Below are 27,162 nucleotides of genomic sequence, written 5' to 3' on the forward strand. Positions count from 1 at the left end.
CAAGGTCAAAGATTTGTGTCATTCCTAACGTTTGGTTGATTGATGTTATTAGAGATGCACTGATGAGTCCAGACATGATAATAAAGGGTTAGATAAGGCATGAGTACTTTAACTTGCATTTGGGCAGTGTCAGTGGGTAGTTGCAGAGTTTCAGTGATGCCGCAGTCAGCAAGGAATGAACTCGCCTATTGGTCACTTGCAGTATCATACCCTCTCCTTGTGCTGTATTTCTTGACAATGAGTATTCAATCAGTGATGACTATAATGACCAAATGAACTCACACGTTACATTGCCAACACCAATAGGAACTAACGCAATACAATATGTAGTTCCTCGTATCAAAAGCAATATTGAATATATAAAATAAAATGTGTGACAGTAATAGCTAGAGGGTGTTTTTTTATTCTATGCTGACCTAGTTGTGGACATTATTTGTTCATCCAATCATGGGGTCAGTATGATGAGGGCTGCTCACTTTTTTTTGGTTATTACTTTCAGCCTTTGGTATTACATATACAGCAGAATGAATGTGTGCACTTGTACTAAATTATAAAAACAAAATTAAATTTCTTTTGCAGGCTAATGAGTGTGGTGGCCAGATTGGTGACTGCCTCGGTTGCCCGGACACTCCTCTTCACCAGCTACTCTCCTGTGTGCTCGACTCCTGTGGCCAGGTCACTACATGGAGCCCGCTTCACCCCAGTTTTCTTGCTCACCAGTGCCCGGGAAATGACGACGAAAGGAAAGGGGGTAAGTGTGGTTTTTAGTTTTATATGATGGGATTTGCCTAAATTTAGGATTTTATGCTTAGTTCCTATGTTCTGTACTGCATACCGTACTTAAATGTATTCACAGACGTTCAAATATTTCTTGGTCCTGTGATGCGCAGATCATGGATAACTCCTTGCTACTTCTGCTATCCTGGCCACCACTATCACCTTTATCCTGGTCAGTGATATACTATCACTACTGCCACCCCCCCATCCTGATCACCACTATCAACCCTCCTTCGTCCTCTCCATCCTGGTCACTACTATCACCTCCACCATTCCCCTCCCCATCCTGGCCACTACATCTGGTTGATACCTGGTTGATGGGATTCTGGGAGTTCTTCTACTCCTCAAGCCCGGCCCGAGGCCAAGCTTGCCTTGTGAGAGTTTGGTCCGCTAGGCTGTTGCTTTGTGCGGCCCGCAGGCCCACATACCCATCACAACCCGGTTGGTCCGGCACTCCTTGGAGGAATAAATCTAGTTTCCTCTTGAAGATGTCCACGGTTGTTCCGGCAATATTTCTTATGCTCGCTGGGAGGATGTTGAACAACCGTGGACATCTGATGTTTATACAGTGTTCTCTGATTGTGCCTATGGCACCCCTGCTCTTCACTGGTTCTATTCTGCATTTTCTTCCATATCGTTCACTCCAGTACGTTGTTATTTTACTGTGTAGATTTGGTACTTGGCCCTCCAGTATCTTCCAGGTGTATATTGTGACGATAATCTCTTTCAAGAGAGATTGAGCCTGCTCTTCCCTACAAAGTACGTAAAAACAAAAGATAATATAGAAGATACGTCCAGCAAGTATCGCCAAACGTTTTGCCCAGAGAGCAAAACGTACCCAGCACACAGTGACACCTGCTAGCTACCGCCACCGTAAATCAGCAAACTGCTTGTCCTTTGCCTGCCTTTCGCTGATTGGCTGGTGTCCCGTCGCACCTGCCCTCCGCCCTCCGCCACAAGTTGATGTCTGGGCTGCAGTGCTTCAGTATTGTCAGAATATCTCAGTGCTCCTTGCAGTTGACATCTCTCGCTGGTACTCTAAGCCTTGGCTTTCGTGTACTAAGGGAGGTGGCAGCTCGAAGCCAATATTCCAGCTCCATTCATATTTATTTTGCTATAACTGTAACTCGTCTTAACGTAACTTATCATTTGCCACTGATTATTCATATTATTTTGTTTGTTGACTTGTCTTTTATATTTTATGTGCTTAACTTTATTTATGTCTTGTTTTTCTAAAGTAATTAAAATTTCATTGTTAAATTTACTTGTGTTTTGTGAGTCTTCCCATTACCTTACCACAGACGAAAGTTCCAGCTTTTCTCTTTTTTTTTTATAATGTGACAAGGCCCTGCCCCTAGCTTTTGAAACAGCCGAACACCAACGCTTTACCGTCACATATATTTGATATCTCTCTCGTCTTCTTTCTGGTGAGTACATTTGGAGAGCTCTGAGACGATCCCAATAATTTAGGTGCTTTATCGCGTCTATGCGTGCCGTATATGTTCTCTGTATTCCCTCTATTTCAGCAATCTCACCTGCTCTGAAGGGGGGAAGTGAGTACTGAGCAATACTCAAGACGGGACAACACAAGTGACTTGAAGAGTACAACCATTGTGATGGGATTCCTGGATTTGAAAGTTCTCGTAATCCATCCTATCATTTTTCTGGCTAATGCAATATTTGCTTTGTTATGCTCCCTAAACGTTAGGTCGTCAGACATCATTATTCCCAAATACTTTACATGCTGTTTTCCTACTATGGGCACATTTGATTGTGTTTTGTACCCTGTATTATGTCTTCAGCCGAGGTAATATTCATACTGATTTTTGTGTCATCTGCAAAGGATGATACGAAGCTGTGACTTGTATTTTTGTCTATATCTGATATGAGAATAAGGAAAAGCAGCGGTGCAAGGACTGTACCCTGAGGTACAGAGCTTTTAACTATGCCCTGACTAGATTTTATATGGTTGACCATTACTCGCTGAGTCCTGTTTGACAGAAAACTGAGTATCCAGCGTCCTACTTTACCAGTTATATCCTGGTCACTACAATCACCTCCACCCCATCCTGGCCACTACAATTACCTCCCCTATCCTAGCCACTACAATCACCTCCCCCCATCCTGGCCACTACGATCACCACCCCCAATCCTGGCCACTACAATCACCTCCCTCCATCCTGGCCACTGCAATCACCTCCCCACATCTTAGCCACTACAATCACCTCCCCCATCCTGGCCACTACAATCACCTCCCCCCATCCTGGCCACTACAATCACCTCCCCCATCCTGGCCACTACAATCACCGCCCCCATCCTGGCCACTACAATCACCTCCCCCATCCTGGCCACTACAATCACCTTCCCCCATCCTGGCCACTACAATCACCTCCCCGCATCCTGGCCACTACAATCACCTTCCCGCATCCTGGCCACTACAATCACCTCCCCCCCATCCTGGCCACTACAATCACCTCATCCTGGTCACTACAATCGCCTCCCCCCCATCCTGACCACTACAATCACCTCCTCCATCCTGGCCACTAAAATCGCCCTCCCATCCTGGCTACTACAATCACCTCCCCATCCTGGCCACTACAATCACCTCCCCATCCTGGCCACTACAATCACCGCCCCATCCTGGCCACTACAATCACCTCCCCACATCCTGGCCACTACAATCGCCTCCATCATCCTGGCCACTACAATCGCCTCCCCATCCTGGCCACTACAATCACCTCCCCATCCTGGCCATTACAATCACCTCCTCATCCTGGGCACTACAATCACCTCCCCATCCTGGCCACTACAATCACCTCCCCCATCCTGGCCACTACAATCACCTCCCCCCATCCTGGCCACTATAATCACCTCCCCCCATCCTGGCCACTACAATTACCTCCCCCTATCCTGGCCACTACAATCACCTTCTCCCCATCCTTGCCACTACTATCGCCTCCCCCCATCCTGGCCACTACAATCACCTTCTCCACATCGTGGCCACTACAATCACCTCCCCCCATCCTGGCCACTACAATCACCTCCATCATCCTGGCCACTACAATCGCCTCCCCATCCTGACCACTACAATCACCTCCCCATCCTGGCCACTACAATCACCTTCTCATCCTGGCCACTACAATCACCTCCCCCATCCTGGCCACTACAATCACTTCCCCCCATCCTGGCCATTACAATCACCTCCCCATCCTGGCCACTACAATCACCTCCCCCCATCCTGGCCACTACTATCACATCCCCCCATCCTGGCCACTACAATCACCTCCCCCATCCTGGCCACTACTATCACCTCCCCCCATCCTGGCCACTACAATCACCTTCCCCCATCCTGGCCACTACAATCACCTCCCCCCATCCTGGCCACTACAATCACCTCCCCTCCATCCTGGCCACTACAATCACCTCCCCTCCATCCTGGCCACTACAATCACCTCCCCATCCTGGCCACTACAATCACCTTCCCCCATCCTGGCCACTATCATCACCTCCCCCTCCCCCATCCTGGCCACTACTATCACCTCCCCCTCCCCCATCCTGGCCACTACTATCACCTCCCCCTCCCCCATCCTGGCCACTATAATCACCTTCTCCCCCATCCTGGCCACTACACTCACCTCATCCTGGCCACTACAATCACCTTCTCCCCATCCTGGCCACTACAATCACCTCCCCCCATCCTGGCCACTACTATCACCTCCCCCTCCCCCATCCTGGCCACTACAATCACTTTCTCCCCATCCTGGCCACTACTATCACCTCCCCCCATCCTGACCACTACAATCACCTCCCCCCATCCTGGCCACTACTATCACCTCCCCCATCCTAGCCACTACAATCACCTCCCCCCATCCTGGCCACTACAATCACCTTCTCCCCATCCTGGCCACTAGAATCACCTCACCCCCATCCTGGCCACTACAATTGCCTCCCATCCTGGCTACTACAATCACCTCCCATTCTGGCCACTACAATCACCTCCCCCATCCTGGCCACTACAATCACCTCCCCCCGTCTTGGCCACTACAATCACCTCCCCCCATCCTGGCCACTACAATCACCTCCCCCCATCCTGGCCACTACTATCACTTCCCCCTATCCTGGCCACTACAATCACATCCCATCATGGCCACTACAATCACCTTCTCCCCATCCTGGCCACTACTATCACTTCCCCCCCCCCTATCCTGGCCACTACAATCACCTCCCCCCATCCTGGCCACTACAATCACCTTATCCCCATCCTGGTCACTTCTATCACCTCCCCCCATCCTGGCCACTACGATCACCACCCCCCCATCCTGGCCACTACAATCACCTCCCCCCATCCTGGCCACTACAATCACCTTATCCATATCCTGGTCACTTCTATCACCTCCCCCCATCCTGGCCACTACAATCACCTCCCCCCATCCTGGCCATTACAATCACTTCCCCCCATCCTGGCCACTACAATCACCTCCCCCATCCTGGCCACTACTATCACCTCCCCCCATTCTGGCCACAACATTCACCTTATCCCCATCCTGGCCACTACAATCACCTCCCCCCATCCTGGCCACTACAATCACCTTATCCCCATCCTGGTCACTTCTATCACCTCCCCCCATCCTGGCCACTACAATCACCTCCCCCCATCCTGGCCACTACAATCACCTCCCCCCATCCTGGCCACTACAATCACCTCCCCCATCCTGGCCACTACTATCACCTCCCCCATCCTAGCCACTACAATCACCTCCCCCCATCCTGGCCACTACAATCACCTCCCCATCCTGGCCACTAGAATCACCTCACCCCCATCCTGGCCACTACAATCGCCTCCCATCCTGGCTACTACAATCACCTCCCATTCTGGCCACTACAATCACCTCCCCCATCCTGGCCACTACAATCACCTCCCCCCATCTTGGCCACTACAATCACCTCCCCCCATCCTGGCCACTACAATCACTACCCCCCATCCTGGCCACTACTATCACTTCCCCCCCTATCCTGGCCACTACAATCACCTCCCCCCATCCTGGCCACTACAATCACCTTATCCCCATCCTGGTCACTTCTATCACCTCCCCCCATCCTGGCCACTACGATCACCACCCCCCATCCTGGCCACTACAATCACCTCCCCCCATCCTGGCCACTACAATCACCTTATCCATATCCTGGTCACTTCTATCACCTCCCCCCATCCTGGCCACTACAATCACCTCCCCCCATCCTGGCCATTACAATCACTTCCCCCCATCCTGGCCACTACAATCACCTCCCCCCATCCTGGCCACTACTATCACCTCCCCCATTCTGGCCACTACAATCACCTTATCCCCATCCTGGCCACTACAATCACCTCCCCCCATCCTGGCCACTACAATCGCCTTATCCCCATCCTGGTCACTTCTATCACCTCCCCCCATCCTGGCCACTACAATCACCTCCCCCCATCCTGGCCACTACAATCACCTTCTCTCATCCTGGCCACTACTATCACCTCCCCCCATCCTGGCCACTTCTATCACCTCCCCCCATCCTGGCCACTTCTATCACCTTCCCCCATCCTGGCCACTACAATCACCTCCCCTCCATCCTGGCCACTACGATCACCTCCCCTCCATCCTGGCCACTACAATCACCTCCCCCATCCTGGCCACTACAATCACCTCCCCTCCATCCTGGCCACTACAATCACCTCCCCTCCATCCTGGCTACTACAATCACCTCCCCCCATCCTGGCCACTACAATCACCTCCCATCCTGGCCACTACAATCACCTCCCCATCCTGGCCACTACTATCACTTCCCCCCATCCTGGCCACTACAGTCACCTGCCCCCCCATCCTGGCCACTACAATCACCTCCCCATCCTGGCCACTACTATCACTTCCCCCCATCCTGGCCACTACAGTCACCTGCCCCCCATCCTGGCCACTACCATCACCTCCCCCCATCCTGGCCACTACGATCACCACCCCCCATCCTGGCCACTACAATCACCTCCCCCCATCTTGGCCACTACAATCACCTCCCCCCATCCTGGCCATTACAATCACTTCCCCCCATCCTGGCCACTACAATCACCTCCCCCATCCTGGCCACTACTATCACCTCCCCCCATTCTGGCCACAACAATCACCTTATCCCCATCCTGGCCACTACAATCACCTCCCCCCATCCTGGCCACTACAATCACCTTATCCCCATCCTGGTCACTTCTATCACCTCCCCCCATCCTGGCCACTACAATCACCTCCCCCCATCCTGGCCACTACAATCACCTCCCCCATCCTGGCCACTACTATCACCTCCCCCCATCCTGGCCACTACAATCACCTTCCCCCATCCTGGCCACTACAATCACCTCCCCCCATCCTGGCCACTACAATCACCTCCCCTCCATCCTGGCCACTACAATCACCTCCCCTCCATCCTGGCCACTACAATCACCTCCCCATCCTGGCCACTACAATCACCTTCCCCCATCCTGGCCACTATCATCACCTCCCCCTCCCCCATCCTGGCCACTACTATCACCTCCCCCTCCCCCATCCTGGCCACTACTATCACCTCCCCCTCCCCCATCCTGGCCACTATAATCACCTCCCCCATCCTGGCCACTACACTCACCTCATCCTGGCCACTACAATCACCTTCTCCCCATCCTGGCCACTACAATCACCTCCCCCCATCCTGGCCACTACTATCACCTCCCCCTCCCCCATCCTGGCCACTACAATCACTTTCTCCCCATCCTGGCCACTACTATCACCTCCCCCCATCCTGACCACTACAATCACCTCCCCCCATCCTGGCCACTACTATCACCTCCCCCATCCTAGCCACTACAATCACCTCCCCCCATCCTGGCCACTACAATCACCTTCTCCCCATCCTGGCCACTAGAATCACCTCACCCCCATCCTGGCCACTACAATTGCCTCCCATCCTGGCTACTACAATCACCTCCCATTCTGGCCACTACAATCACCTCCCCCATCCTGGCCACTACAATCACCTCCCCCCGTCTTGGCCACTACAATCACCTCCCCCCATCCTGGCCACTACAATCACCTCCCCCCATCCTGGCCACTACTATCACTTCCCCCTATCCTGGCCACTACAATCACATCCCATCATGGCCACTACAATCACCTTCTCCCCATCCTGGCCACTACTATCACTTCCCCCCCCCCCCCCTATCCTGGCCACTACAATCACCTCCCCCCATCCTGGCCACTACAATCACCTTATCCCCATCCTGGTCACTTCTATCACCTCCCCCCATCCTGGCCACTACGATCACCACCCCCCCATCCTGGCCACTACAATCACCTCCCCCCATCCTGGCCACTACAATCACCTTATCCATATCCTGGTCACTTCTATCACCTCCCCCCATCCTGGCCACTACAATCACCTCCCCCCATCCTGGCCATTACAATCACTTCCCCCCATCCTGGCCACTACAATCACCTCCCCCATCCTGGCCACTACTATCACCTCCCCCCATTCTGGCCACAACATTCACCTTATCCCCATCCTGGCCACTACAATCACCTCCCCCCATCCTGGCCACTACAATCACCTTATCCCCATCCTGGTCACTTCTATCACCTCCCCCCATCCTGGCCACTACAATCACCTCCCCCCATCCTGGCCACTACAATCACCTCCCCCCATCCTGGCCACTACAATCACCTCCCCCATCCTGGCCACTACTATCACCTCCCCCATCCTAGCCACTACAATCACCTCCCCCCATCCTGGCCACTACAATCACCTCCCCATCCTGGCCACTAGAATCACCTCACCCCCATCCTGGCCACTACAATCGCCTCCCATCCTGGCTACTACAATCACCTCCCATTCTGGCCACTACAATCACCTCCCCCATCCTGGCCACTACAATCACCTCCCCCCATCTTGGCCACTACAATCACCTCCCCCCATCCTGGCCACTACAATCACTACCCCCCATCCTGGCCACTACTATCACTTCCCCCCCTATCCTGGCCACTACAATCACCTCCCCCCATCCTGGCCACTACAATCACCTTATCCCCATCCTGGTCACTTCTATCACCTCCCCCCATCCTGGCCACTACGATCACCACCCCCCATCCTGGCCACTACAATCACCTCCCCCCATCCTGGCCACTACAATCACCTATCCATATCCTGGTCACTTCTATCACCTCCCCCCATCCTGGCCACTACAATCACCTCCCCCCATCCTGGCCATTACAATCACTTCCCCCCATCCTGGCCACTACAATCACCTCCCCCCATCCTGGCCACTACTATCACCTCCCCCATTCTGGCCACTACAATCACCTTATCCCCATCCTGGCCACTACAATCACCTCCCCCCATCCTGGCCACTACAATCGCCTTATCCCCATCCTGGTCACTACAATCACCTCCCCCCATCCTGGCCACTACAATCACCTCCCCCCATCCTGGCCACTACAATCACCTTATCCCCATCCTGGTCACTTCTATCACCTCCCCCCATCCTGGCCACTACAATCGCCTTATCCCCATCCTGGCCACTACAATCACCTCCCCCCATCCTGGCCACTACAATCACCTCCCCCCATCCTGGCCACTACAATCACCTCCCCCCATCCTGGCCACTACAATCACCTTATCCCCATCCTGGTCACTTCTATCACCTCCCCCCATCCTGGCCACTACGATCACCACCCCCCATCCTGGCCACTACAATCACCTCCCCCCATCCTGGCCACTACAATCACCTTATCCATATCCTGGTCACTTCTATCACCTCCCCCCATCCTGGCCACTACAATCACCTCCCCCCATCCTGGCCATTACAATCACTTCCCCCCATCCTGGCCACTACAATCACCTCCCCCCATCCTGGCCACTACTATCACCTCCCCCATTCTGGCCACTACAATCACCTTATCCCATCCTGGCCACTACAATCACCTCCCCCCATCCTGGCCACTACAATCGCCTTATCCCCATCCTGGCCACTACAATCACCTCCCCCCATCCTGGCCACTACAATCACCTCCCCCCATCCTGGCCACTACAATCACCTTCTCTCATCCTGGCCACTACTATCACCTCCCCCCATCCTGGCCACTTCTATCACCTCCCCCCATCCTGGCCACTTCTATCACCTTCCCCCATCCTGGCCACTACAATCACCTCCCCTCCATCCTGGCCACTACGATCACCTCCCCTCCATCCTGGCCACTACAATCACCTCCCCCATCCTGGCCACTACAATCACCTCCCCTCCATCCTGGCCACTACAATCACCTCCCCTCCATCCTGGCTACTACAATCACCTCCCCCCATCCTGGCCACTACAATCACCTCCCATCCTGGCCACTACAATCACCTCCCCATCCTGGCCACTACTATCACTTCCCCCCATCCTGGCCACTACAGTCACCTGCCCCCCCATCCTGGCCACTACAATCACCTCCCCATCCTGGCCACTACTATCACTTCCCCCCATCCTGGCCACTACAGTCACCTGCCCCCCATCCTGGCCACTACCATCACCTCCCCCCATCCTGGCCACTACGATCACCACCCCCCATCCTGGCCACTACAATCACCTCCCCCCATCTTGGCCACTACAATCACCTCCCCCCATCCTGGCCATTACAATCACTTCCCCCCATCCTGGCCACTACAATCACCTCCCCCATCCTGGCCACTACTATCACCTCCCCCCATTCTGGCCACAACAATCACCTTATCCCCATCCTGGCCACTACAATCACCTCCCCCCATCCTGGCCACTACAATCACCTTATCCCCATCCTGGTCACTTCTATCACCTCCCCCCATCCTGGCCACTACAATCACCTCCCCCCATCCTGGCCACTACAATCACCTCCCCCCATCCTGGCCACTACAATCACCTCCCCCATCCTGGCCACTACTATCACCTCCCCCATCCTAGCCACTACAATCACCTCCCCCCATCCTGGCCACTACAATCACCTCCCCATCCTGGCCACTAGAATCACCTCACCCCCATCCTGGCCACTACAATCGCCTCCCATCCTGGCTACTACAATCACCTCCCATTCTGGCCACTACAATCACCTCCCCCATCCTGGCCACTACAATCACCTCCCCCCATCTTGGCCACTACAATCACCTCCCCCCATCCTGGCCACTACAATCACCTCCCCCCATCCTGGCCACTACTATCACTTCCCCCCCTATCCTGGCCACTACAATCACCTCCCCCATCCTGGCCACTACAATCACCTTATCCCCATCCTGGTCACTTCTATCACCTCCCCCCATCCTGGCCACTACGATCACCACCCCCCATCCTGGCCACTACAATCACCTCCCCCCATCCTGGCCACTACAATCACCTTATCCATATCCTGGTCACTTCTATCACCTCCCCCGATCCTGGCCACTACAATCAACTCCCCCCATCCTGGCCATTACAATCACTTCCCCCCATCCTGGCCACTACAATCACCTCCCCCCCATCCTGGCCACTACTATCACCTCCCCCCATTCTGGCCACTACAATCACCTTATCCCCATCCTGGCCACTACAATCACCTCCCCCCATCCTGGCCACTACAATCGCCTTATCCCCATCCTGGTCACTTCTATCACCTCCCCCCATCCTGGCCACTACAATCACCTCCCCCCATCCTGGCCACTACAATCACCTCCCCTCATCCTGGTCACTTCTATCACCTCCCCCCATCCTGGCCACTACAATCAACTCCCCCCATCCTGGCCATTACAATCACTTCCCCCCATCCTGGCCACTACAATCACCTCCCCCCATCCTGGCCACTACTATCACCTCCCCCCATTCTGGCCACTACAATCACCTTATCCCCATCCTGGCCACTACAATCACCTCCCCCCATCCTGGCCACTACAATCGCCTTATCCCCATCCTGGTCACTTCTATCACCTCCCCCCATCCTGGCCACTACAATCACCTCCCCCCATCCTGGCCACTACAATCACCTCCCCTCATCCTGGCCACTACAATCACCTCCCCCCATCCTGGCCACTACAATCACCTCCCCCCATCCTGGCCACTACGATCACCACCCCCCATCCTGGCCACTACAATCACCTCCCCCATCCTGGCCACTACAATCACCTCCCCCCATCCTGACCACTACTATCACCTCCCCCCATTCTGGCCACTACAATCACCTCCCTCCATCCTGGCCACTACAATCACCTCCCACCATCCTGGCCACTACTATCACCTTCTCTCATCCTGGCCACTACTATCACCTCCCCCCATCCTGGCCACTTCTATCACCTCCCCCCATCCTGGCCACTTCTATCACCTTCCCCCATCCTGGCCACTACAATCACCTCCCCTCCATCCTGGCCACTACGATCACCTCTCCTCCATCCTGGCCACTACAATCACCTCCCCCATCCTGGCCACTACAATCACCTCCCCTCCATCCTGGCCACTACAATCACCTCCCCTCCATCCTGGCTACTACAATCACCTCCCCCCATCCTGGCCACTACAATCACCTCCCATCCTGGCCACTACAATCACCTCCCCATCCTGGCCACTACTATGACTTCCCCCCATCCTGGCCACTACAGTCACCTGCCCCGCCATCCTGGCCACTACAATCACCTCCCCATCCTGGCCACTACTATCACTTCCCCCCATCCTGGCCACTACAGTCACCTGCCCCCCATCCTGGCCACTACCATCACCTCCCCCCATCCTGGCCACTACGATCACCACCCCCCATCCTGGCCACTACAATCACCTCCCCCCATCTTGGCCACTACAATCACCTCCCCCCATCCTGGCCATTACAATCACTTCCCCCCATCCTGGCCACTACAATCACCTCCCCCCATCCTGGCCACTGCAATCACCTCTCCCCATCCTGGCCACTACAATCACTTCCCCCCATCCTGGCCACTACAATCACCTCCCCCCATCCTGGCCACTACAATCACCTCTCATCCTGGCCACTACAATCACCTCCCATCCTGGTCACTACAATCACCTCCCCATCCTGGCCACTACAATCACCTCCCCCCATCCTGGCCACTACAATCACCTTCTCTCATCCTGGCCACTACAATCACCTCCCATCCTGGTCACTACAATCACCTCCCCATCCTGGCCACTACAATCACCTCCCCCCATTCTGGCCACTACAATCACCTTATCCCCATCCTGGCCACTACAATCACCTTATCCCCATCCTGGTCACTTCTATCACCTCCCCCCATCCTGGCCACGACAATCACCTCCCCCATCCTGGCCACTACAATCACCTCCCCCCATCCTGGCCACTACAATCACCTCCCCCATCCTGGCCACTACAATCACCTCCCCCCATCCTGGCCACTACGATCACCACCCCCCATCCTGGCCACTACAATCACCTAACCCCATCCTGGCCACTACAATCACCTCCCCCATCCTGGCCATTACAATCATTTCCCCCCATCCTGGCCACTACAATCACTTCCCCCCATCCTGGCCACTACTATCACCTCCCCCCATTCTGGCCACTACAATCACCTCCCTCCATCCTGGCCACTACAATCACCTCCCACCATCCTGGCCACTACTATCACCTTCTCTCATCCTGGCCACTACTATCACCTCCCCCCATCCTGGCCACTTCTATCACCTCCCCCCATCCTGGCCACTACAATCACCTCCCCTGCATCCTGGCCACTACAATCACCTCCCCTCCATTCTGGCCACTACAATCACCTCCCCCCATCCTGGCCACTACAATCACCTCCCCTCCATCCTGGCCACTACAATCACCTCCCATCCTGGCCACTACAATCACCTCCCCATCCTGGCCACTACAGTCACCTGCCCCCCCATCCTGGCCACTACAATCACCTCCCCATCCTGGTCATTACAATCATTTCCCCCATTCTGGCCACTACAATCACCTCCCTCCATCCTGGCCACTACAATCACCTCCCACCATCCTGGCCACTACTATCACCTTCTCTCATCCTGGCCACTACTATCACCTCCCCCCATCCTGGCCACTTCTATCACCTCTCCCCATCCTGGCCACTTCTATCACCTCCCCCCATCCTGGCCACTACAATCACCTCCCCTGCATCCTGGCCACTACAATCACCTCCCCTCCATTCTGGCCACTACAATCACCTCCCCCCATCCTGGCCACTACAATCACCTCCCCTCCATCCTGGCCACTACAATCACCTCCCCATCCTGGCTACTACAATCACCTCCCCCCATCCTGGCCACTACAATCACCTCCCATCCTGGCCACTACAATCACCTCCCCATCCTGGCCACTACTATCACTTCCCCCCATCCTGGCCACTACAGTCACCTGCCCCGCCATCCTGGCCACTACAATCACCTCCCCATCCTGGCCACTACTATCACTTCCCCCCATCCTGGCCACTACAGTCACCTGCCCCCCATCCTGGCCACTACCATCACCTCCCCCCATCCTGGCCACTACGATCACCACCCCCCATCCTGGCCACTACAATCACCTCCCCCCATCTTGGCCACTACAATCACCTCCCCCCATCCTGGCCATTACAATCACTTCCCCCCATCCTGGCCACTACAATCACCTCCCCCCATCCTGGCCACTGCAATCACCTCTCCCCATCCTGGCCACTACAATCACTTCCCCCCATCCTGGCCACTACAATCACCTCCCCCCATCCTGGCCACTACAATCACCTCTCATTCTGGCCACTACAATCACCTCCCATCCTGGTCACTACAATCACCTCCCCATCCTGGCCACTACAATCACCTCCCCCCATCCTGGCCACTACAATCACCTTCTCTCATCCTGGCCACTACAATCACCTCCCATCCTGGTCACTACAATCACCTCCCCATCCTGGCCACTACAATCACCTCCCCCCATTCTGGCCACTACAATCACCTTATCCCCATCCTGGCCACTACAATCACCTTATCCCCATCCTGGTCACTTCTATCACCTCCCCCCATCCTGGCCACGACAATCACCTCCCCCCATCCTGGCCACTACAATCACCTCCCCCCATCCTGGCCACTACAATCACCTCCCCCATCCTGGCCACTACAATCACCTCCCCCCATCCTGGCCACTACGATCACCACCCCCCATCCTGGCCACTACAATCACCTAACCCCATCCTGGCCACTACAATCACTTCCCCCCATCCTGGCCACTACAGTCACCTGCCCCGCCATCCTGGCCACTACAATCACCTCCCCATCCTGGCCACTACTATCACTTCCCCCCATCCTGGCCACTACAGTCACCTGCCCCCCATCCTGGCCACTACCATCACCTCCCCCCATCCTGGCCACTACGATCACCACCCCCCATCCTGGCCACTACAATCACCTCCCCCCATCTTGGCCACTACAATCACCTCCCCCCATCCTGGCCATTACAATCACTTCCCCCCATCCTGGCCACTACAATCACCTCCCCCCATCCTGGCCACTGCAATCACCTCTCCCCATCCTGGCCACTACAATCACTTCCCCCCATCCTGGCCACTACAATCACCTCCCCCCATCCTGGCCACTACAATCACCTCTCATCCTGGCCACTACAATCACCTCCCATCCTGGTCACTACAATCACCTCCCCATCCTGGCCACTACAATCACCTCCCCCCATCCTGGCCACTACAATCACCTTCTCTCATCCTGGCCACTACAATCACCTCCCATCCTGGTCACTACAATCACCTCCCCATCCTGGCCACTACAATCACCTCCCCCCATTCTGGCCACTACAATCACCTTATCCCCATCCTGGCCACTACAATCACCTTATCCCCATCCTGGTCACTTCTATCACCTCCCCCCATCCTGGCCACGACAATCACCTCCCCCCATCCTGGCCACTACAATCACCTCCCCCCATCCTGGCCACTACAATCACCTCCCCCATCCTGGCCACTACAATCACCTCCCCCCATCCTGGCCACTACGATCACCACCCCCCATCCTGGCCACTACAATCACCTAACCCCATCCTGGCCACTACAATCACTTCCCCCCATCCTGGCCACTACTATCACCTCCCCCCATTCTGGCCACTACAATCACCTCCCTCCATCCTGGCCACTACAATCACCTCCCACCATCCTGGCCACTACTATCACCTTCTCTCATCCTGGCCACTACTATCACCTCCCCCCATCCTGGCCACTTCTATCACCTCCCCCCATCCTGGCCACTACAATCACCTCCCCTGCATCCTGGCCACTACAATCACCTCCCCTCCATTCTGGCCACTACAATCACCTCCCCCCATCCTGGCCACTACAATCACCTCCCCTCCATCCTGGCCACTACAATCACCTCCCATTCTGGCCACTACAATCACCTCCCCATCCTGGCCACTACAGTCACCTGCCCCCCCATCCTGGCCACTACAATCACCTCCCCCATCCTGGTCATTACAATCATTTCCCCCATTCTGGCCACTACAATCACCTCCCTCCATCCTGGCCACTACAATCACCTCCCACCATCCTGGCCACTACTATCACCTTCTCTCATCCTGGCCACTACTATCACCTCCCCCCATCCTGGCCACTTCTATCACCTCTCCCCATCCTGGCCACTTCTATCACCTCCCCCCATCCTGGCCACTACAATCACCTCCCCTGCATCCTGGCCACTACAATCACCTCCCCTCCATTCTGGCCACTACAATCACCTCCCCCCATCCTGGCCACTACAATCACCTCCCCTCCATCCTGGCCACTACAATCACCTCCCCATCCTGGCTACTACAATCACCTCCCCCCATCCTGGCCACTACAATCACCTCCCATCCTGGCCACTACAATCACCTCCCCATCCTGGCCACTACTATCACCTCCCATCCTGGCCACTACAATCACCTCCCCATCCTGGCCACTACAGTCACCTGCCCCCCGTCCTGGCCACTACAATCACCTCCCCATCCTGGCCACTACTATCACTTCCCCCCATCCTGACCACTACAGTCACCTGCCCCCCATCCTGGCCACTACAATCACCTCCCCCATCCTGGCCACTACGATCACCACCCCCCATCCTGGCCACTACAATCACCTCCCCCTATCCTGGCCACTACAATCACCTCCCCCCATCCTGGCCATTACAATCACTTCCCCCCATCCTGGCCACTACAATCACCTCCCCCCATCCTGGCCACTGCAATCACCTCTCCCCATCCTGGCCACTACAATCACTACCCCCCATCCTGGCCACTACAATCACCTCCCCCATCCTGGCCACTACTATCACCTCCCCCCCATCCTGGCCACTACAATCACCTCCCCTCCATCCTGGCCACTACAATCACCTCCCCCCATCCTGGCCACTACAATCACCTCCCCATCCTGGCTACTACAATCACCTCCCCCCATACTGGCCACTACAATCACCTCCCCCCATCCTGGCCACTACAATCACCTCCCATCCTGGCCACTACAATCACCTCCCCATCCTGGCCACTACAGTCACCTGCCCCCCATCCTGGCTACTACAATCACCTCCCCCCATACTGGCCACTACAATCACCTCCCCTCCATCCTGGCCACTACAATCACCTCCCCCCATCCTGGCCACTACAATCACCTCCCCCCATCCTGGCCACTACTATCACTTCCCCCTATCCTGGCCACTACAATCACATCCCATCATGGCCACTACAATCACCTTCTCCCCATCCTGGCCACTACTATCTCTTCCCCCCCCTATCCTGGCCACTACAATCACCTCCCCCCATCCTGGCCACTACAATCACTTTATCCCCATCCTGGTCACTTCTATCACCTCCCCCCATCCTGGCCACTACGATCACCACCCCCCCATCCTGGCCACTACAATCACCTCCCCCCATCCTGGCCACTACAATCACCTCCCCCATCCTGGCCACTACTATCACCTCCCCCCATTCTGGCCACAACATTCACCTTATCCCCATCCTGGCCACTACAATCACCTCCCCCCATCCTGGCCACTACAATCACCTTATCCTCATCCTGGTCACTTCTATCACCTCCCCCCATCCTGGCCACTACAATCACCTCCCCCCATCCTGGCCACTACAATCACCTCCCCCCATCCTGGCCACTACAATCACCTCCCCCATCCTGGCCACTACTATCACCTCCCCCATCCTAGCCACTACAATCACCTCCCCCCATCCTGGCCACTACAATCACCTCCCCATCCTGGCCACTAGAATCACCTCACCCCCATCCTGGCCACTACAATCGCCTCCCATCCTGGCTACTACAATCACCTCCCATTCTGGCCACTACAATCACCTCCCCCATCCTGGCCACTACAATCACCTCCCCCCATCTTGGCCACTACAATCACCTCCCCCCATCCTGGCCACTACAATCACTACCCCCCATCCTGGCCACTACTATCACTTCCCCCCCTATCCTGGCCACTACAATCACCTCCCCCCATCCTGGCCACTACAATCACCTTATCCCCATCCTGGGCACTTCTATCACCTCCCCCCATCCTGGCCACTACGATCACCACCCCCCATCCTGGCCACTACAATCACCTCCCCCCATCCTGGCCACTACAATCACCTCCCATCCTGGTCACTACAATCACCTCCCCATCCTGGCCACTACAATCACCTCCCCCCATCCTGGCCACTACAATCACCTTCTCTCATCCTGGCCACTACAATCACCTCCCATCCTGGTCACTACAATCACCTCCCCATCCTGGCCACTACAATCACCTCCCCCCATTCTGGCCACTACAATCACCTTATCCCCATCCTGGCCACTACAATCACCTTATCCCCATCCTGGTCACTTCTATCACCTCCCCCCATCCTGGCCACGACAATCACCTCCCCCCATCCTGGCCACTACAATCACCTCCCCCCATCCTGGCCACTACAATCACCTCCCCCATCCTGGCCACTACAATCACCTCCCCCCATCCTGGCCACTACGATCACCACCCCCCATCCTGGCCACTACAATCACCTAACCCCATCCTGGCCATTACAATCACCTCCCCCATCCTGGCCATTACAATCATTTCCCCCCATCCTGGCCACTACAATCACTTCCCCCCATCCTGGCCACTACTATCACCTCCCCCATTCTGGCCACTACAATCACCTCCCTCCATCCTGGCCACTACAATCACCTCCCACCATCCTGGCCACTACTATCACCTTCTCTCATCCTGGCCACTACTATCACCTCCCCCCATCCTGGCCACTTCTATCACCTCCCCCCATCCTGGCCACTACAATCACCTCCCCTGCATCCTGGCCACTACAATCACCTCCCCTCCATTCTGGCCACTACAATCACCTCCCCCCATCCTGGCCACTACAATCACCTCCCCTCCATCCTGGCCACTACAATCACCTCCCATCCTGGCCACTACAATCACCTCCCCATCCTGGCCACTACAGTCACCTGCCCCCCCATCCTGGCCACTACAATCACCTCCCCCATCCTGGTCATTACAATCATTTCCCCCATTCTGGCCACTACAATCACCTCCCTCCATCCTGGCCACTACAATCACCTCCCACCATCCTGGCCACTACTATCACCTTCTCTCATCCTGGCCACTACTATCACCTCCCCCCATCCTGGCCACTTCTATCACCTCTCCCCATCCTGGCCACTTCTATCACCTCCCCCCATCCTGGCCACTACAATCACCTCCCCTGCATCCTGGCCACTACAATCACCTCCCCTCCATTCTGGCCACTACAATCACCTCCCCCCATCCTGGCCACTACAATCACCTCCCCTCCATCCTGGCCACTACAATCACCTCCCCTCCATCCTGGCTACTACAATCACCTCCCCCCATCCTGGCCACTACAATCACCTCCCATCCTGGCCACTACAATCACCTCCCCATCCTGGCCACTACTATCACCTCCCATCCTGGCCACTACAATCACCTCCCCATCCTGGCCACTACAGTCACCTGCCCCCCGTCCTGGCCACTACAATCACCTCCCCATCCTGGCCACTACTATCACTTCCCCCCATCCTGACCACTACAGTCACCTGCCCCCCATCCTGGCCACTACAATCACCTCCCCCATCCTGGCCACTACGATCACCACCCCCCATCCTGGCCACTACAATCACCTCCCCCCATCCTGGCCACTACAATCACCTCCCCCCATCCTGGCCATTACAATCACTTCCCCCCATCCTGGCCACTACAATCACCTCCCCCCATCCTGGCCACTGCAATCACCTCTCCCCATCCTGGCCACTACAATCACTACCCCCCATCCTGGCCACTACAATCACCTCCCCCATCCTGGCCACTACTATCACCTCCCCCCCATCCTGGCCACTACAATCACCTCCCCTCCATCCTGGCCACTACAATCACCTCCCCCCATCCTGGCCACTACAATCACCTCCCCATCCTGGCTACTACAATCACCTCCCCCCATACTGGCCACTACAATCACCTCCCCCCATCCTGGCCACTACAATCACCTCCCATCCTGGCCACTACAATCACCTCCCCATCCTGGCCACTACAGTCACCTGCCCCCCATCCTGGCTACTACAATCACCTCCCCCCATACTGGCCACTACAATCACCTCCCCTCCATCCTGGCCACTACAATCACCTCCCCCCATCCTGGCCACTACAATCACCTCCCCCCATCCTGGCCACTACTATCACTTCCCCCTATCCTGGCCACTACAATCACATCCCATCATGGCCACTACAATCACCTTCTCCCCATCCTGGCCACTACTATCTCTTCCCCCCCCTATCCTGGCCACTACAATCACCTCCCCCCATCCTGGCCACTACAATCACTTTATCCCCATCCTGGTCACTTCTATCACCTCCCCCCATCCTGGCCACTACGATCACCACCCCCCCATCCTGGCCACTACAATCACCTCCCCCCATCCTGGCCACTACAATCACCTCCCCCATCCTGGCCACTACTATCACCTCCCCCCATTCTGGCCACAACATTCACCTTATCCCCATCCTGGCCACTACAATCACCTCCCCCCATCCTGGCCACTACAATCACCTTATCCTCATCCTGGTCACTTCTATCACCTCCCCCCATCCTGGCCACTACAATCACCTCCCCCCATCCTGGCCACTACAATCACCTCCCCCCATCCTGGCCACTACAATCACCTCCCCCATCCTGGCCACTACTATCACCTCCCCCATCCTAGCCACTACAATCACCTCCCCCCATCCTGGCCACTACAATCACCTCCCCATCCTGGCCACTAGAATCACCTCACCCCCATCCTGGCCACTACAATCGCCTCCCATCCTGGCTACTACAATCACCTCCCATTCTGGCCACTACAATCACCTCCCCCATCCTGGCCACTATAATCACCTCCCCCCATCTTGGCCACTACAATCACCTCCCCCCATCCTGGCCACTACAATCACTACCCCCCATCCTGGCCACTACTATCACTTCCCCCCCTATCCTGGCCACTACAATCACCTCCCCCCATCCTGGCCACTACAATCACCTTATCCCCATCCTGGGCACTTCTATCACCTCCCCCCATCCTGGCCACTACGATCACCACCCCCCATCCTGGCCACTACAATCACCTCCCCCCATCCTGGCCACTACAATCACCTTATCCATATCCTGGTCACTTCTATCACCTCCCCCCATCCTGGCCACTACAATCACCTCCCCCCATCCTGGCCATTACAATCACTTCCCCCCATCCTGGCCACTACAATCACCTCCCCCCATCCTGGCCACTACTATCACCTCCCCCCATTCTGGCCACTACAATCACCTTATCCCCATCCTGGCCACTACAATCACCTCCCCCCATCCTGGCCACTACAATCGCCTTATCCCCATCCTGGTCACTTCTATCACCTCCCCCCATCCTGGCCACTACAATCACCTCCCCCCATCCTGGCCACTACAATCACCTCCCCTCATCCTGGCCACTACAATCACCTCCCCCCATCCTGGTCACTACAATCACCTCCCCCCATCCTGGCCACTACGATCACCACCCCCCATCCTGGCCACTACAATCACCTCCCCCATCCTGGCCACTACAATCACCTCCCCCCATCCTGGCCATTACAATCACTTCCCCCCATCCTGGCCACTACAATCACCTCCCCCCATCCTGGCCACTACTATCACCTCCCCCCATTCTGGCCACTACAATCACCTCCCTCCATCCTGGCCACTACAATCACCTCCCACCATCCTGGCCACTACTATCACCTTCTCTCATCCTGGCCACTACTATCACCTCCCCCCATCCTGGCCACTTCTATCACCTCCCCCCATCCTGGCCACTTCTATCACCTTCCCCCATCCTGGCCACTACAATCACCTCCCCTCCATCCTGGCCACTACGATCACCTCCCCTCCATCCTGGCCACTACAATCACCTCCCCCATCCTGGCCACTACAATCACCTCCCCTCCATCCTGGCCACTACAATCACCTCCCCTCCATCCTGGCTACTACAATCACCTCCCCCCATCCTGGCCACTACAATCACCTCCCATCCTGGCCACTACAATCACCTCCCCATCCTGGCCACTACTATCACTTCCCCCCATCCTGGCCACTACAGTCACCTGCCCCCCCATCCTGGCCACTACAATCACCTCCCCATCCTGGCCACTACTATCACTTCCCCCCATCCTGGCCACTACATTCACCTGCCCCCCATCCTGGCCACTACCATCACCTCCCCCCATCCTGGCCACTACGATCACCACCCCCCATCCTGGCCACTACAATCACCTCCCCCCATCTTGGCCACTACAATCACCTCCCCCCATCCTGGCCATTACAATCACTTCCCCCCATCCTGGCCACTACAATCACCTCCCCCATCCTGGCCACTACTATCACCTCCCCCCATTCTGGCCACAACAATCACCTTATCCCCATCCTGGCCACTACAATCACCTCCCCCCATCCTGGCCACTACAATCACCTTATCCCCATCCTGGTCACTTCTATCACCTCCCCCCATCCTGGCCACTACAATCACCTCCCCCCATCCTGGCCACTACAATCACCTCCCCCCATCCTGGCCACTACAATCACCTCCCCCATCCTGGCCACTACTATCACCTCCCCCATCCTAGCCACTACAATCACCTCCCCCCATCCTGGCCACTACAATCACCTCCCCATCCTGGCCACTAGAATCACCTCACCCCCATCCTGGCCACTACAATCGCCTCCTATCCTGGCTACTACAATCACCTCCCATTCTGGCCACTACAATCACCTCCCCCATCCTGGCCACTACAATCACCTCCCCCCATCTTGGCCACTACAATCACCTCTCCCCATCCTGGCCACTACAATCACCTCCCCCCATCCTGGCCACTACTATCACTTCCCCCCCTATCCTGGCCACTACAATCACCTCCCCCCATCCTGGCCACTACAATCACCTTATCCCCATCCTGGTCACTTCTATCACCTCCCCCCATCCTGGCCACTACGATCACCACCCCCCATCCTGGCCAATACAATCACCTCCCCCCATCCTGGCCACTACAATCACCTTATCCATATCCTGGTCACTTCTATCACCTCCCCCATCCTGGCCACTACAATCAACTCCCCCCATCCTGGCCATTACAATCACTTCCCCCCATCCTGGCCACTACAATCACCTCCCCCCATCCTGGCCACTACTATCACCTCCCCCCATTCTGGCCACTACAATCACCTTATCCCCATCCTGGCCACTACAATCACCTCCCCCCATCCTGGCCACTACAATCGCCTTATCCCCATCCTGGTCACTTCTATCACCTCCCCCCATCCTGGCCACTACAATCACCTCCCCCCATCCTGGCCACTACAATCACCTCCCCCCATCCTGGCCACTACGATCACCACCCACCATCCTGGCCACTACAATCACCTCCCCCATCCTGGCCACTACAATCACCTCCCCCCATCCTGGCCATTACAATCACTTCCCCCCATCCTGGCCACTACAATCACCTCCCCCCATCCTGGCCACTACTATCACCTCCCCCCATTCTGGCCACTACAATCACCTCCCTCCATCCTGGCCACTACAATCACCTCCCACCATCCTGGCCACTACTATCACCTTCTCTCATCCTGGCCACTACTATCACCTCCCCCCATCCTGGCCACTTCTATCACCTCCCCCCATCCTGGCCACTTCTATCACCTTCCCCCATCCTGGCCACTACAATCACCTCCCCTCCATCCTGGCCACTACGATCACCTCCCCTCCATCCTGGCCACTACAATCACCTCCCCCATCCTGGCCACTACAATCACCTCCCCTCCATCCTGGCCACTACAATCACCTCCCCTCCATCCTGGCTACTACAATCACCTCCCCCCATCCTGGCCACTACAATCACCTCCCCCCATCCTGGCCACTACAATCACCTTATCCATATCCTGGTCACTTCTATCACCTCCCCCCATCCTGGCCACTACAATCACCTCCCCCCATCCTGGCCATTACAATCACTTCCCCCCATCCTGGCCACTACAATCACCTCCCCCCATCCTGGCCACTACTATCACCTCCCCCCATTCTGGCCACTACAATCACCTTATCCCCATCCTGGCCACTACAATCACCTCCCCCCATCCTGGCCACTACAATCGCCTTATCCCCATCCTGGTCACTTCTATCACCTCCCCCCATCCTGGCCACTACAATCACCTCCCCCCATCCTGGCCACTACAATCACCTCCCCTCATCCTGGCCACTACAATCACCTCCCCCCATCCTGGCCACTACAATCACCTCCCCCCATCCTGGCCACTACGATCACCACCCCCCATCCTGGCCACTACAATCACCTCCCCCATCCTGGCCACTACAATCACCTCCCCCCATCCTGGCCATTACAATCACTTCCCCCCATCCTGGCCACTACAATCACCTCCCCCCATCCTGGCCACTACTATCACCTCCCCCCATTCTGGCCACTACAATCACCTCCCTCCATCCTGGCCACTACAATCACCTCCCACCATCCTGGCCACTACTATCACCTTCTCTCATCCTGGCCACTACTATCACCTCCCCCCATCCTGGCCACTTCTATCACCTCCCCCCATCCTGGCCACTTCTATCACCTTCCCCCATCCTGGCCACTACAATCACCTCCCCTCCATCCTGGCCACTACGATCACCTCCCCTCCATCCTGGCCACTACAATCACCTCCCCCATCCTGGCCACTACAATCACCTCCCCTCCATCCTGGCCACTACAATCACCTCCCCTCCATCCTGGCTACTACAATCACCTCCCCCCATCCTGGCCACTACAATCACCTCCCATCCTGGCCACTACAATCACCTCCCCATCCTGGCCACTACTATCACTTCCCCCCATCCTGGCCACTACAGTCACCTGCCCCCCCATCCTGGCCACTACAATCACCTCCCCATCCTGGCCACTACTATCACTTCCCCCCATCCTGGCCACTACAGTCACCTGCCCCCCATCCTGGCCACTACCATCACCTCCCCCCATCCTGGCCACTACGATCATCACCCCCCATCCTGGCCACTACAATCACCTCCCCCCATCTTGGCCACTACAATCACCTCCCCCCATCCTGGCCATTACAATCACTTCCCCCCATCCTGGCCACTACAATCACCTCCCCCATCCTGGCCACTACTATCACCTCCCCCCATTCTGGCCACAACAATCACCTTATCCCCATCCTGGCCACTACAATCACCTCCCCCCATCCTGGCCACTACAATCACCTTATCCCCATCCTGGTCACTTCTATCACCTCCCCCCATCCTGGCCTCTACAATCACCTCCCCCCATCCTGGCCACTACAATCACCTCCCCCCATCCTGGCCACTACAATCACCTCCCCCATCCTGGCCACTACTATCACCTCCCCCATCCTAGCCACTACAATCACCTCCCCCCATCCTGGCCACTACAATCACCTCCCCATCCTGGCCACTAGAATCACCTCACCCCCATCCTGGCCACTACAATCGCCTCCCATCCTGGCTACTACAATCACCTCCCATTCTGGCCACTACAATCACCTCCCCCATCCTGGCCACTACAATCACCTCCCCCCATCTTGGCCACTACAATCACCTCCCCCCATCCTGGCCACTACAATCACCTCCCCCCATCCTGGCCACTACTATCACTTCCCCCCCTATCCTGGCCACTACAATCACCTCCCCCCATCCTGGCCACTACAATCACCTTATCCCCATCCTGGTCACTTCTATCACCTCCCCCCATCCTGGCCACTACGATCACCACCCCCCATCCTGGCCACTACAATCACCTCCCCCCATCCTGGCCACTACAATCACCTTATCCATATCCTGGCCACTTCTATCACCTCCCCCATCCTGGCCACTACAATCAACTCCCCCCATCCTGGCCATTACAATCACTTCCCCCCATCCTGGCCACTACAATCACCTCCCCCCATCCTGGCCACTACTATCACCTCCCCCCATTCTGGCCACTACAATCACCTTATCCCCATCCTGGCCACTACAATCACCTCCCCCCATCCTGGCCACTACAATCGCCTTATCCCCATCCTGGTCACTTCTATCACCTCCCCCCATCCTGGCCACTACAATCACCTCCCCCCATCCTGGCCACTACAATCACCTCCCCTCATTCTGGCCACTACAATCACCTCCCCCCATCCTGGCCACTACAATCACCTCCCCCCATCCTGGCCACTACGATCACCACCCCCCATCCTGGCCACTACAATCACCTCCCCCATCCTGGCCACTACAATCACCTCCCCCCATCCTGGCCATTACAATCACTTCCCCCCATCCTGGCCACTACAATCACCTCCCCCCATCCTGGCCACTACTATCACCTCCCCCCATTCTGGCCACTACAATCACCTCCCTCCATCCTGGCCACTACAATCACCTCCCACCATCCTGGCCACTACTATCACCTTCTCTCATCCTGGCCACTACTATCACCTCCCCCCATCCTGGCCACTTCTATCACCTCCCCCCATCCTGGCCACTTCTATCACCTTCCCCCATCCTGGCCACTACAATCACCTCCCCTCCATCCTGGCCACTACGATCACCTCCCCTCCATCCTGGCCACTACAATCACCTCCCCCATCCTGGCCACTAGAATCACCTCCCCTCCATCCTGGCCACTACAATCACCTCCCCTCCATCCTGGCTACTACAATCACCTCCCCCCATCCTGGCCACTACAATCACCTCCCATCCTGGCCACTACAATCACCTCCCCATCCTGGCCACTACTATCACTTCCCCCCATCCTGGCCACTACAGTCACCTGCCCCCCCATCC

At 56.3% G+C, this 27,162-nt stretch overlaps 1 protein-coding gene across 2 annotated transcripts in view; it reads left to right on the forward strand.

Annotated features, from left to right (window-relative positions):
- Pcd (pterin-4a-carbinolamine dehydratase) overlaps positions 1 to 27,162 on the forward strand; it is a 71,184-nt gene that overhangs the window by 19,593 nt on the left and 24,429 nt on the right. For both annotated transcript variants that reach the window (XM_045742176.2, XM_045742175.2), the window contains exon 2: positions 580 to 751. In XM_045742176.2, coding sequence (XP_045598132.1) covers positions 584 to 751 — 168 coding nt within the window. In that variant the 5' untranslated portion in view covers positions 580 to 583. The remainder of the gene's footprint in view (positions 1 to 579; positions 752 to 27,162) is intronic.

This window comes from Procambarus clarkii, chromosome 40 (assembly GCF_040958095.1).
Source record: "Procambarus clarkii isolate CNS0578487 chromosome 40, FALCON_Pclarkii_2.0, whole genome shotgun sequence".
NCBI classification, from domain to species: Eukaryota; Metazoa; Arthropoda; class Malacostraca; order Decapoda; family Cambaridae; genus Procambarus; species Procambarus clarkii.